General features: G+C 34.6%; 1 protein-coding gene and 1 pseudogene across 3 annotated transcripts in view; both read left to right on the top strand.

The window, feature by feature from the left end:
• CSMD3 (CUB and Sushi multiple domains 3) overlaps positions 1-12,535 on the top strand; it is an 891,194-nt gene that overhangs the window by 362,611 nt on the left and 516,048 nt on the right. For all 3 annotated transcript variants that reach the window (XM_045861257.1, XM_045861256.1, XM_045861255.1), the window contains one exon: positions 9,320-9,444. In XM_045861257.1, the coding sequence (XP_045717213.1) occupies positions 9,320-9,444 (125 nt within the window). The remainder of the gene's footprint in view (positions 1-9,319; positions 9,445-12,535) is intronic.
• On the top strand, positions 6,490-7,238 carry LOC123833150 (annotated as a pseudogene).

Here is a 12,535-nt window from a genome sequence, read left to right as displayed (position 1 = left end):
TTATTATAGCCTTCCTGAATTTTATCCCTGGGAAGTAAACCTCAGAAGTTACCTGGTAATTTCCATATCACTCTCTACAATTCAGACAGCAGATACTGAGACTTGCCAACCATCCATTAAACCACTATTTCTTGTTTTTAGTTTTAGTTTTTACTGGAAAGTTATTTTTACTGCAAGAAGAAATATTAATTAGATTTTTATTTTAATCAAGATTATGTAATTTTATGGTATACATATTAGAAGAAATGCCTTATAGCACAGTTATTTATGTTAAATGAGAATGGTTTAAAAGTTAAACACACCAAACTTAAAAGTTAGATGCTCTTTATTCATTAGAGTTACAACAGCATAAAAACATGATGAAATATTTGAGGTGTATTTGTTCTGGCAGATTTATTTTCATAAAAAAACATATTGATTCATGAAATGTTACAGCTATAACGCAACTAGAGATAATCTAATACAATCTACTTGAAATTTTCCTCAGTGTGTTATAATGTTGATAAACTGAATGTGAAAAATTGAGTTTAGAGCCCTGGCTGGTGTAGCTCAGTGGATTGACCATTGGCCTGCAAACAAAAGGGTCACTGGTTCTATTCCCAATCAGGGCACATGCCTGGGTTGCAGGCCAGGTCAGTTCTCCAGTAGGGGGCGTGTGAGAGGCAACCACGCATTGATGTTTCTCTCCCTCTTTTTCTCCCTCCCTTCCCTTCTCTCTAAAAATAAATAAAATCTTTAAAAAAGTTTTTGTTTAGATTTTTAAATATACTTTATTTTGGTTCTTAAGTGTCTGTTTATATTGTGATTGTTTGGAATATTATGTCACTTCCTAACTCTTATCACTGCTAATAGTCAAAAGTACTCTACTAATTTATTTTTTTCCTTTGAAGAATATCATTATTTTACCTTGTACCTTTTTTCTTACTTTATAACACGGTTATGGAGCTGTATGATATTTCACTTGTAATGTAAAAACGCCATTTATCAAGGGTTAAACATCTATAAAACAAAATTATGTTCAATTAAGACACAATTTGATCTAGGAAATGTTGAACATAAGATGTAAATAAAATACAACCAAAGAAAAGATAGCATCCAGTGGCAAGAATGTATTTTGTAGACTCCAGAGAAAAAACAATAAATATCAAGATAAAGTAACAACTTAAGATGTCTTTTTTCACAATTATACTGACTTTTAAAATCTTGATATATTTGTCAGATGTAATAAGCAAGGGTTTTCAAGGATTCTGAAGGGTTAAGCACAGTTAACTTTGGAAGTTAAAGGACTTGCGATAATAATCATTCTACATTTTTTTCTGAATATATAGAATTATAACTATTTTAATGGCTTTTGCTTTTCCTTAGTTAACTATTTAATTAATGAAGAGCTGTTCTCAATACAAAAATCCACATTAATGTGCTCACCTAAGAAGAAACCCAAAACACTAATTTGAAAGACTATATGCAACTGAATATACATTGCAGCATTATTTACAATAGCCAATGTTTGGAAGCAGGCAGGTGCCCATCAATAGATGGGTAGACAAAAAATTGTAGTACATTTACACAATGGAATGCTATTCAGCCATAAAAAAAAGGGGATATTACCTTTTGGGTCAGCAGGGGTGGACACCAAGATTATTATACTAAGTGACATAAACCAGTCAAATAAAGGCAAATACTACATGATTTCACTCATACATAGAATTTAATGAACAAAATAAACTAACAAAAGAAAAAAAAATACCTAGTGCTCTTCCGTTGTTGTTATTTTTCTTAGTAATCTATTCCTTTGGTGTTTTTTACTTTTTCCCAGATATTACCCCATTTGAAATTGATCCATTTCTCAACCTATTGTGCTGTTTCATAGAAGTATATAAATATATGAATTAAAGCCATAAGTAGTAGGACTTATTCCTAGCGATATGATTTAAGTTGAAGTGAAAAGAAGTATTGGAGAGGTGAGGACAGTAAGCAACACCGCTATCTAGCAATACTATAAATTGTGCATAAAGGGCCGATTTGCTGGAGAGTAACAGGGTGGTAGCTGGTTTCAGTGTTGACTGAGGTACTGAATGGCTTTTAACATTGCACAAACCAAGATGCACAGAAACAATATCCAACCTGCTCATAACCAACAGTGCAAAGAAGGCTTTAGATTAGACTGAAATATGAAGGTGTGTGAATACTGAGTTAGATTGTCCTTGCATTTAACATAGACTCAGTTCTGCTAGTACTATCTTTGTAGAGGAATGCCATTAATTTTATAAGAACAATGGAATGAGCAATCCATGTCAAAAGAACATCTTTTATTCTCTGTTGAAGAAAAGTTTTGGTGTATGTTGAAAATCTTCTAAAATGTCTACACAACTTATCATAAAATGTAGAACCAGAAACAAAATAATTTTAAAATAAGGTAATTTATCATCTCCTTAGAATAAATTATATTAACATGTAATTTTTCAACTTCCTAATAGGGGGGTTAATGCCACTTTAGCTTCCAGCTTAAAATGGAAGGTTGAATATTCATGAGAGAGAAAGAATGATTAATGGCACAAGTGATGAGAAGGAGAGGTGCACAAATCCAAAACCAGGTAGAAAAATTGTCTCTTCTCTTAGAAGAGACAATTGTTCCATTTTCATAGGAAGGGAGGTTGAAACTATGAATGTAGATATGAACAGAACTGGAATTCTGGAATTACATTAAAATATGTTAACAATGTAGAGCTTAAAGTAATATTTACCCCCTTATTGCTAATCTTCATTTCAACATTTTCTATAATAATCATAAATCACTTGTGTAATTTTAAATGGGAAAAATCATATTGTAGAAATGTTCAACTCCAAATATTATTTCAGCAAAAAATAGCTTGGATTTTCTATTGTGCAGTGAAATCATTTTTGAAATTAACAATGTAAATACATTTAGAGAATCATTTTAGTTTCAAAGATATTAAACTGGTATTTTACGGTAATTTTGTTATTTTCTGCATGGTTAGTATTTTTTTTTACTTTAGAAATTATTTTCAGATTGCTTAATTTTTAGTTCATTCTTCATGCCTGGTTAATTTCTACCTGTACAGTGATCATTTGAAAAATATACAACTGCTTTAAGTGAGGAATTTCTGCACCATCCAGGACATTATCATACATTTAAATCAAACAAAAACACAAACTGAAAAATATACTTAAATACATTTCAGTCTTTGTTTTCTTTTTTATTGGATTTACTGGAGTGACACTGGTTAAGAAAATTATAAAGCTTTCAGGTGCACAATTCCACAGCACATTATCTGCACACTTCATTGTGTGTTCACCACCCCAAGGCAAATCTCTTCCCATCACCACTTATCCCCACTTTACTCTCTCCAACCTGCCACCGCCTTCCTTTTCCTTTTGTAATCACTGTATTGTTGTCAGTGCTTTTAATTTTTTTATTAGTCCTTTCATCTTTTCATCCGACCCCCAGCAGTGTCCCCTCTGACAGCTATCAGTCTGTTCTCTTTATCTATGAGTTTTTTTCTAGTTTGTTAGCTTATTTTGTTCATTAGATTCCATGAGTGAAATCATGATACTGTCTTTCTCTGACTGGCTTATTTCACTTAGCATAACACTCTTGAGGCCCATCCATGCTGTCACAAAGGGTAATATTTCCTCCTGTTTAATGGTCAGGTAGTATTCCATTGTGTAAATGTACCACAGCTTTTTTTTAATTTACTCATCTTTATCCAAAGAAAACTGAAACCTTAATTCAAAAGAATATATGGACCCCTATGTTCATTGCAACATTATTTACAATAGCCAAAATTTGGAAGCAGCCCAAATTCACTCTTGATACACTCTTGATACCCTAGAGATCCCTTGTTCTTTATCTCTTAAATCCCCTTCTGTGGCCCAACCATCATGATTTGTCCTTCCTATCTCTATATTAGTTCATATTTTATTCCTTTATATATATATATATATAATTATATTCCTTTATATATCTATCTATATATAATTATATTAGCTGTCTTGTGTAAAAATAGGAACATATTATATATTCTGAAAATTCATATCTTTTTCATTGAGAGCTTTGCCATTATGGTATACTTTGCAATAATAACCATAGTTTTTTTTTTAAAATATCACTTTAACACAGACATGCATAATCATGGTGAAGATTAACATTTGTTTTCCAAACTATGCTATTGCATACTGTATGATTGATGATTTGATAATGAAATTAAAAATGTGTTCAATCATTTATTTTGGAATATGCTATCAGGTTGAGTAACCTATTAAGGTGGAAGCTTTTATTTAGCTGGGCTTTTATTTAGCTATGTCTTCAGTAATGACAGAGAAATTACAGTAGGTACAGCTCATCTTCCTTTATTGTCTCTACCATGTAACTACTTTCCTAGAAATACATATTTCTGATGAAACTTAGTTGGTAGTGGTCTTTAAGTTTGATTCAAATGTTAAATCAGTTCATAAAAAGGAAATGGTGCACTTGTTCAAGATATTGACTACCTAGATATTACTGAGCCTGTGTGCTACTGAAAAGTCTGGTTACTTCATTGATTTTTGTCCTCTCTGTGCCGTTTAGTACTTTTGTATTTTCAGTCTAGAATGTGTTGAAGTTTAGCTGTGATCCTGGATGGTGATATATGCAGATATCATACAAAGAGTCTTTCTGTCAATAGTGGGGAAGAAATTAATGACTTTCATAATTATTTCCAGTGTGAGGGAGATAATTTAGTGTTCAAAATGTGTTCATCCCTACATACTTTATAAATTATATTTCATTATGTGATCATAGCCAATGAGGAAGCTTGGAGAAATTTGTATTTTTTCAAAGCCATGCAGCTTAAAAAAGGAAGAGTTGGGGTTTGAAAAATCTCTCCGACTCTGCAGCTGAAACTATTAACTGCAGTTCTAAACTAACTTCCCCAGTGCACTGAAGGAAGAAAACATTGTTGAGATTGTTAATCTTTGAGTAGAAGGGAGAGTGTTTGATGCAAAGGCCATCACTGGCCAGTCTTTGGTATAGTAGCAATGCACTTATTGCCAGTTGTCTATCTTCGGAGTATGTGAATTCATTGGCTATAATCAAAAGAAACAAGCTCAAACACTTGTTACAAATGAAATTTATTATTTTTAGCAAGAAGAGCCTGGTTAAACAAGAATATTATAATCATCTGTGACAAACTGAGTGACCTTTACAGAGTCATTAATTCATTAAGTTAGTGAGAACACAGTAATTAAAATTACTTCTGTGGGTCAGGCCTATGCTAAGGCATTCTAAGAAAAAAAAGTTTTACCATCATTAGTTTCTGAAAACTACCCTCATGGTACAAGTCACCATAGTATCATCTCTGTGAGAGCTAGGGTTGCTGCCATGGATTATTAGCTATTCCCTCTGATTCTACATTTGCCCCTTACAGGTTATTGTCTACTCAGCAGCCAGTATTATCACTTTAAAACATGAAGTTACACAATATCACTTCTTTGGCTCTCAGTCCTGCAATTACTGCTTATTTCCCTCAGGATAAAGGTTAAAATCCTTACTGTGGCCTACAAATTCATAAATGATCTGACCCCACTCTCTAATTGCTTCTTTTAACTTAATTTCATACCCCGTCTTCTTCATGTTCTATGCTCTAATCACATTACTTTCTTTGCTGTTTACTGGAATGCACCAAATGTGTCAGTAGGTGGGAGGTGAGTGCACGTGGGTTATAAGCCATTTAAATAGTCTTGAGAAAGTACTTTACCCAAGAGTAACTTTGTCCAGTTACAGGGATATGTTATGTCTGGATTAAGCCATTTCAGATAATGAATTTGTATTATTAAAAATACATATTCATGTTTACTACATATATTATAAAGAGCATTTATTCACTCTAAAAATTATGTATGCATGCATTCATTTATTTATTTACTGTATATTAGAATACATATTATAGGTTGGAAAACAAAACAGAGGAGTGCCAGGAGTTTTTCTAGTACAATGAGGGACACAAGCAGATGGATAATTATGTGATGTATCATATTGTGAAGGAAATAATGTAGAAGATGACTATGGAATAGGAGTATCTGTTTTATAGAGAATAGTCAAGGAGGAACTTACAAATAAGATGACATGTGAAGAAAAATCAGAAATGAGGATGTAACAGATATGCACCTCCTGATAAAACATTTTTCAGACTAATATAGATGCAGTGTAAAGACCCTGAGGCAAGTGGATCCTTAATATTTTCAAACCAGGGCAAAGAAGTCAATGTGGCTAATGCACAGAGATTGAAGGAGAAAGTGGTAAGAAATGTATTCTGAGAATTAGTATGGGCAGACCACATAGGCCTTTACAGGGGTGCTTCCTTTAAGTGAAATGGGGAAGCACTAGAAGGTTTGATGCATAAGAATGGCATAATTTGAGCCATTTTCTTAAAAAGATTGCCATGGAATTCTCTTTCTTGTGGTGCCTCAGAGGTGTTTGGCTGTTTCAAGATGAAGCTGAACATCTCTTTCCCAGCCTGTGGTTGCCAGAAACTCATTGAAGTGGATGATGAATGCAAGCTTAGTACCTTTGATAAGAAGCATATGGCCACAGAAGTGGCTGCTGATGCTCTGGGTGAAGAATAGAAGGGTTATGTGGTTCAAATCAGTGGAGGGAACAATGAACAAGGTTTCCCATGAGCAGAGTGTCTCAACCCATGACCGTGTCTGCCTGCTGCTGAGCAAGGGGCATTCCTATTACAGACCAAGGAAGACTGGGGAGTGAAAGTACAAATCCATTGGGGGTTGCACTGTGGATGCCAATCTCAATGTTCTCAACTCGGTCACTGTGAAAAAAGGGGGAGGAAGATATTCCTGGTCTCACAGATACTACTGTGCCTTGTTGCCTGGGGTCCAAAAAGAGCTAGCAGAATCTGCAAATTTTTCAGCCTCTCTACAGAAGATGAAGTCCACCAAAGAGTTGTTTTAAAGCCCCTCAACAAAGAAGGTATGAAATCTATGACCAAAGCACCCAAGATTCAGTGTCTTGTTATCCTACGTGTCTGCAACACAAATGCCAGCATATTGCCTTGAAGAAACAACATCCTAAGAAAAATAAGGAAGAGACTGTAGAATAGGCTAAACTTTTGGCCACGAGGATGAAGGAGGCCAGAGAAAAACACCAAGAACAGATTGCCCGGAGATGTAGGCTATCCTCTCTGAGAGCTTCTACCTCTCAGTCTGAGTCCAGTCAAAAATGAGGTCTTCTAAGAATAATGCATAAATAAATAAGATCAAACACTTAAAAAAGGGATTGCTATGGACACTATTTAAAGATAGATTGCAGGGAGTCAAGAAGAGAAACAGGAAACCAACACAGAGCAAATGGCGTAACACAAATGAGAAACTGTGGTGGCTCAGATCATGGTGGTGACACGGCAGGGGGTGAGAAATCTTAGCTCTTCGTTTTGAAGGTGTGGCTAAACAGGATTTGTTCCATGGGGTGGATGTGAAAAATAAGAGAAAAAAGATGAGTGAAGAATGACTCCACTGTTTTGGCCTTCAACTAGAAGGATAGAGTTTTCACTTACAGAGATGGGGAAGTAAAAAAAGAGAATTAAGCATTAGGCAAATTTGTAAGGCTGCTCAGGCTGCAGGGTAATCTAAATAAAACTTAGAGTCATTGGAAGTCCAGGAAAACTATCAAGATAATCTATCTCTTGTTATATGGGTGTTTAATTTATGATAATTCAATGAACTGTGCATTATTATACACTTTTATAAACTCCTGTTATATTTAAAGTAAAACCAATTTTTTTAAAAAGAGAGAGAGAAAGGAAATTATTCCAGTGGGAAGTAGATTTGAGTGCCTACATTTTTCTCTATACTGAATCTGTTTGTTCTTTGCCATGCCACCCATTACTTTGGGTCTTTTATCTTCTTTAGCCTAGACAAGAGGTGGGTCAACTTTTCTTCAAAGGATTAGATAGTAAACATTTTATACTCTTTAGGCCAAAGAGTCTCCATTGTGGCTACTCAACCCTGACACTGTAGCATGAAAACAGTCATAGGTTACTATGTCAATGAAAGAGGAGGATAGCTGTGTTCCAATAAAATTTTATTTATGGACATTGAAATGTGAACTTAATGTAATGTTTACACTTCATAATAGGCTATTTTTGTGGTTGTTTTCAAATGTTCAAAAGTATAAAGACGATTTATAGCTCCTGCGCTGTGCAAATATAGGCAGTGGACTAGATCTGGCCCGCAGAACATGGTTTGCCAACACTTGGCATAAATTACTTGAGGTATTTTCTTACTGGCCTCCCTTTGTCTAATAGCCTTCCTTTTAAATTGTTCTCCACATTGTTCCAGAGATATTTTTCTTACAGCACAAATGTGACCATGCAATCCCCTGTGTGATAAGCTCAGGGACTGAACTGGAGCTCTTCAGGCACAGGCTGGCTGAGAGGCCACAGGGAAGGCCCTCTGGGCAAGAACAGTCAGCATGACAGGGGTAGAAACTAGCAGCTGCTAGAAACACCCATTATGTATGGCACTGGCTTAGAGATGAGGTGTGCAGGTTGCCAGGCACTTACCTGCCAGAGGCCTTTTTGTGTCATGTTTAAGAAATCGGAATATATATATTTTTTTGCAGGTGAATTGCTGTTTGAGGATTTTATGAAAGAAAATTCACAGTAAATTTTTTATTTTAGAAAAAAGCATTTGTTATCTTTATCAATTAGGGTCTTTAAAAATGGTCATTTTAGTAAGTTTGCTTTTAGTGGAAAGGGAAGTAAAATCCAAATTGCAATAGGGTAGATAGTAAAAAGTGGAAGAATTTTATGTGAACAATCAGCACAGTTTTGCAGCCCTAAATATATGTAAACACGCATAAAGTAACGGATGTGCAAATATATGTCCAAATCAGTACACATGTGAACACGTGCTAGAGAAGTACTCTGATGTGGCAGGAACACAAGCACTGGGATGCAAGTTAGGAAGTCCATCTTTTGCTTCATATTTGCTACCTACTTAGGATGGGACACTTGATCAGTTATTTAATCTTGGCTTCTACAATTAACAACAAGATAATTAAACTCAACGACAGTTTTATACAATCCCTACTAGTATCTGCATGTTATCATTTTACGATAGATTCATCTGTTTATGACTTTTGTTATATATTTGCTCAAATCATTTTTAAATGTATTTTTTCACAGTAGGAAGATTCTGTCACCATGGAACATTTTGACCTGTTGGACCGTGCCAGTAGCAGTGGAGCCTAATCATCATGTTATATGCTTCTAATCCTGCCTTTTAATCCTTTGTTCAATTTTAGCCTTGGATCAACTGTGCAGTTTTCTTGTGATGAAGATTATGTCCTGCAGGGCGCTAAGAGCATCACTTGCCAACGGATAGCTGAAGTCTTTGCTGCTTGGAGTGATCACAGACCTGTATGTAAAGGTAAAGAAAAGTCTTTGAAATAAAAATGTTCTCTTAACACATTCTAATAGTTTGACATTTGCTCTACAGAGAATAAATTTTAATTAAATCTTTGAGGTGTAATGTCGTCTTGAAGGAAATTTTAGCTGATGTGTTTAATAATATTTATTGAAAATCTGTAATATGCAGACCACTATGTTAGGTTTCCAAGGAGTTCCCAAATTGACAATCATATAGCAACAGATTGGAGCATAAAAGATATAATATAAGGCACTGATGATTTTGTTGGCCTTTTTTTATTTGAATCACAGTTTGCCTTGTATAGGCATTGATTTGGTTGTTAGGAGTTTATTAAACCATAATTCTATCTCTACTTGCCTGATTTGGCATTTTAACTACTTATGCGTCCAATACCAGTGATGTCGGTGGCAGTGGATGAAGAGCACAGGTTCTATCGTTAGTAAATGTTTAATCTAAGGTGAGATTTACTTCCAACCCTTTTCTACATATAAATATTTCCATCTAAATTAAATGAACCCCCTTTCTTCCCTCAACTTTATTAAGCTGTGTTTGAAAATGAACACTTCTTCCTCCTAGCCTCCTGGCTCCTTCATTGCTTATTTGTTGTTGTTATTTGTAATTATGATGTCTCTGCATCTTTCAGTGTCTCAGTACTCATCATCCTGTTAGTGCTCTTCCTCAGAGGACATTTCCATTAACTCACCACATTCTGTCAGACAGAATGAGGGTGATATCAGAGGGACAGAGAAGGGACACACTTGAGAGCCACAGTAAAGGGACAGAGACAAACTATTTGAGAACTGGCTAGACAGAAAAAAGGAAAGTGGCAAGATAGAGTCAAAGATGAATGTGTAAGCCCATGAGACTAGAAAAATCTCATGCTTTTAGAAGTATGACGGGACTGAAAAATCAAGTCGTATGGGGGATTATCCACTGTTACTACACCTCTGTCATCATCAGAACCACTTTTTAGGCACGTGATTTGTGCCAGGCATGGTTCACCACTCCCATACTCCTCATTTGATCCTCAAAACAAACTGATGGAAGCATTTTCATATCCATCTTAGAGATCAGGAATACAAGGCATAGAGAGAGCCAGTTACTTTTCTAAGCTCAAATACTTGAAAAAATGGCAAAGTCTGTAGTAAGACTATCTGTAGAATGGAGAGAAAGGTTTTAAAATATTAAGGGGAGAGTAGAACATGATAAAATGGAAGCAACAGGTGTATTCCACTCACTTGGCAATGGCAACTCAGAATAAGAAGGAGAATCTAGATTTTTCCCAGGTTTAAGTACAACTTCCCACTGAGAGGTAGATGTTTATTCATTATTCTTCTGGTTTTGAAAGGCTTACAAAATGAGGTATAGTGCAATAGTGTGAACATAAATAAATATTGAAATAGGGATAATGAAAAAAGGTAAAATAGTTACAAAAGTTTACGTACAAGTTGATAAATAACTTTTAAGAATGTTTTACATGTTGGACAAATATGAGAGTTGCCAAACAAATAGGGAAGCCTGACCAGTTTACATGAAAACCAGTGTACGTGAAACACAAATAAAAGAATGGCAGAACAAAAGCAAACTTTGTTCCTGGCTTTTGGATCTGAAATAGATTGCATTGTTCTTCATAAAGTAAACACTGAGTAATAAGTGTAATGGCAGTTACTTTCATCCCAACAATGAAAACAACATTTAACTGTATAAGGTTGATTTTTTATGGTGTCCTCCACTCAAGAAAAGCTATAGCTATGAGGGACAGTATATTGAAAATTTTGTTTTTAAAATGGTGTGATCCAAGTGTTCTGCTTCATTAGGTGTGTGCATTTTTATGGAAAATAAAAAATGGGAATATAGAGAATAGATTTAAGAAAAAAGATTGATGTTAACGAAGAAACAAAATCTCGAACAAGAAGAGAAGTGATTGCTAGATCATGGAATTTAAGGTCTGCATAAAGTAAGATTGAGGCTGTAAACCATCTTCTTTCATTCAGTCCTCTCAATTCAATAAAAAGAATGAATAATATTAATTGTGAATTATTCAAAGGCAGAATTGTTACATTATTTTATTTTTCATAAATGCTATAGTACAAAAATAGCTCTGTACTGCCTTGAATATCAAGATATATTTATCAAATATTAATATATGATTATTTTTCTTCATTTATAAGATAAATGATATATAAATACCTATTTGTACATGAATGATGAATATACATATGAATGTTGAATGTATATACATGAATGATGAATATACATATATTCATCATTCAAGAGTCATCTGTTATTAGCTGGGAGGTATAAAATTTGCATGTTCAAGATTTATATATTGATATTATTTCACCTAAATTTTACATTTTCCTGCAGATATTAATCATTTATACATAGTCTTATTTGTTCATTGCATGCAGGGTGCATGTGTGTATGGTTTATAAAGTACGTTTTGCTATTAGAAATTACTGGCTGTGGTGCTGGCAATGGTAATGGAGGGAACATGCTGAAATAGTAATTGAAGTTTTGAAATGACTATATACTGTGAGTCTGAACAAAGAATAGTTTTCATGTCTCATGGGTGCTTGGACAGAATAAATATGCTTTTCTCCAGACAGCAGCATAAATAGCAGTATCAGTGCACTGCACCTTTGAGAGGTTATTAATATAGCTGCTGTCTATGGATTGCATGGTTGAGCAATGAAGAAATGGGGATTTTAAAGGAACTGACAGCTCACACAAACAGCAAATTATCAATTAAAAGAAAAAGAGCAATTGGCAAATTAATATTAATGGATTTTACACAAATTCAGGCAATGATTTTTATCCCCTAAATGGGGTGTGTTTGTGTGTGTGTGTGTGTGTGTGTGTGTGTGTGTGTTCCATACATATATGGGATATTTGCCAGTTTACAGTTATGGAAACATTATTTCTTTGTGGAAGGTGCAGTAGTTATCCAAAAGCTGGAACTCGTGCAAGTAAGCAGACTTATGCACTTGGAAGGTATACAGAATGTTTACTTTAGACTTTGACGATGTTCAAAGAAACAACATTTGTTTGAGAACTGATCGTTTGTTAACTGAGATACATTTAACAGAGT

This window comes from Phyllostomus hastatus, unplaced genomic scaffold (assembly GCF_019186645.2).
Source record: "Phyllostomus hastatus isolate PE091 unplaced genomic scaffold, TTU_PhHast_1.1 phas_scaffold_21, whole genome shotgun sequence".
In the NCBI taxonomy this organism is placed as follows: domain Eukaryota; kingdom Metazoa; phylum Chordata; class Mammalia; order Chiroptera; family Phyllostomidae; genus Phyllostomus; species Phyllostomus hastatus.
Note: the sequence above shows the minus strand (reverse complement) of the source record. Positions and strands in the feature narration are given on the sequence as shown.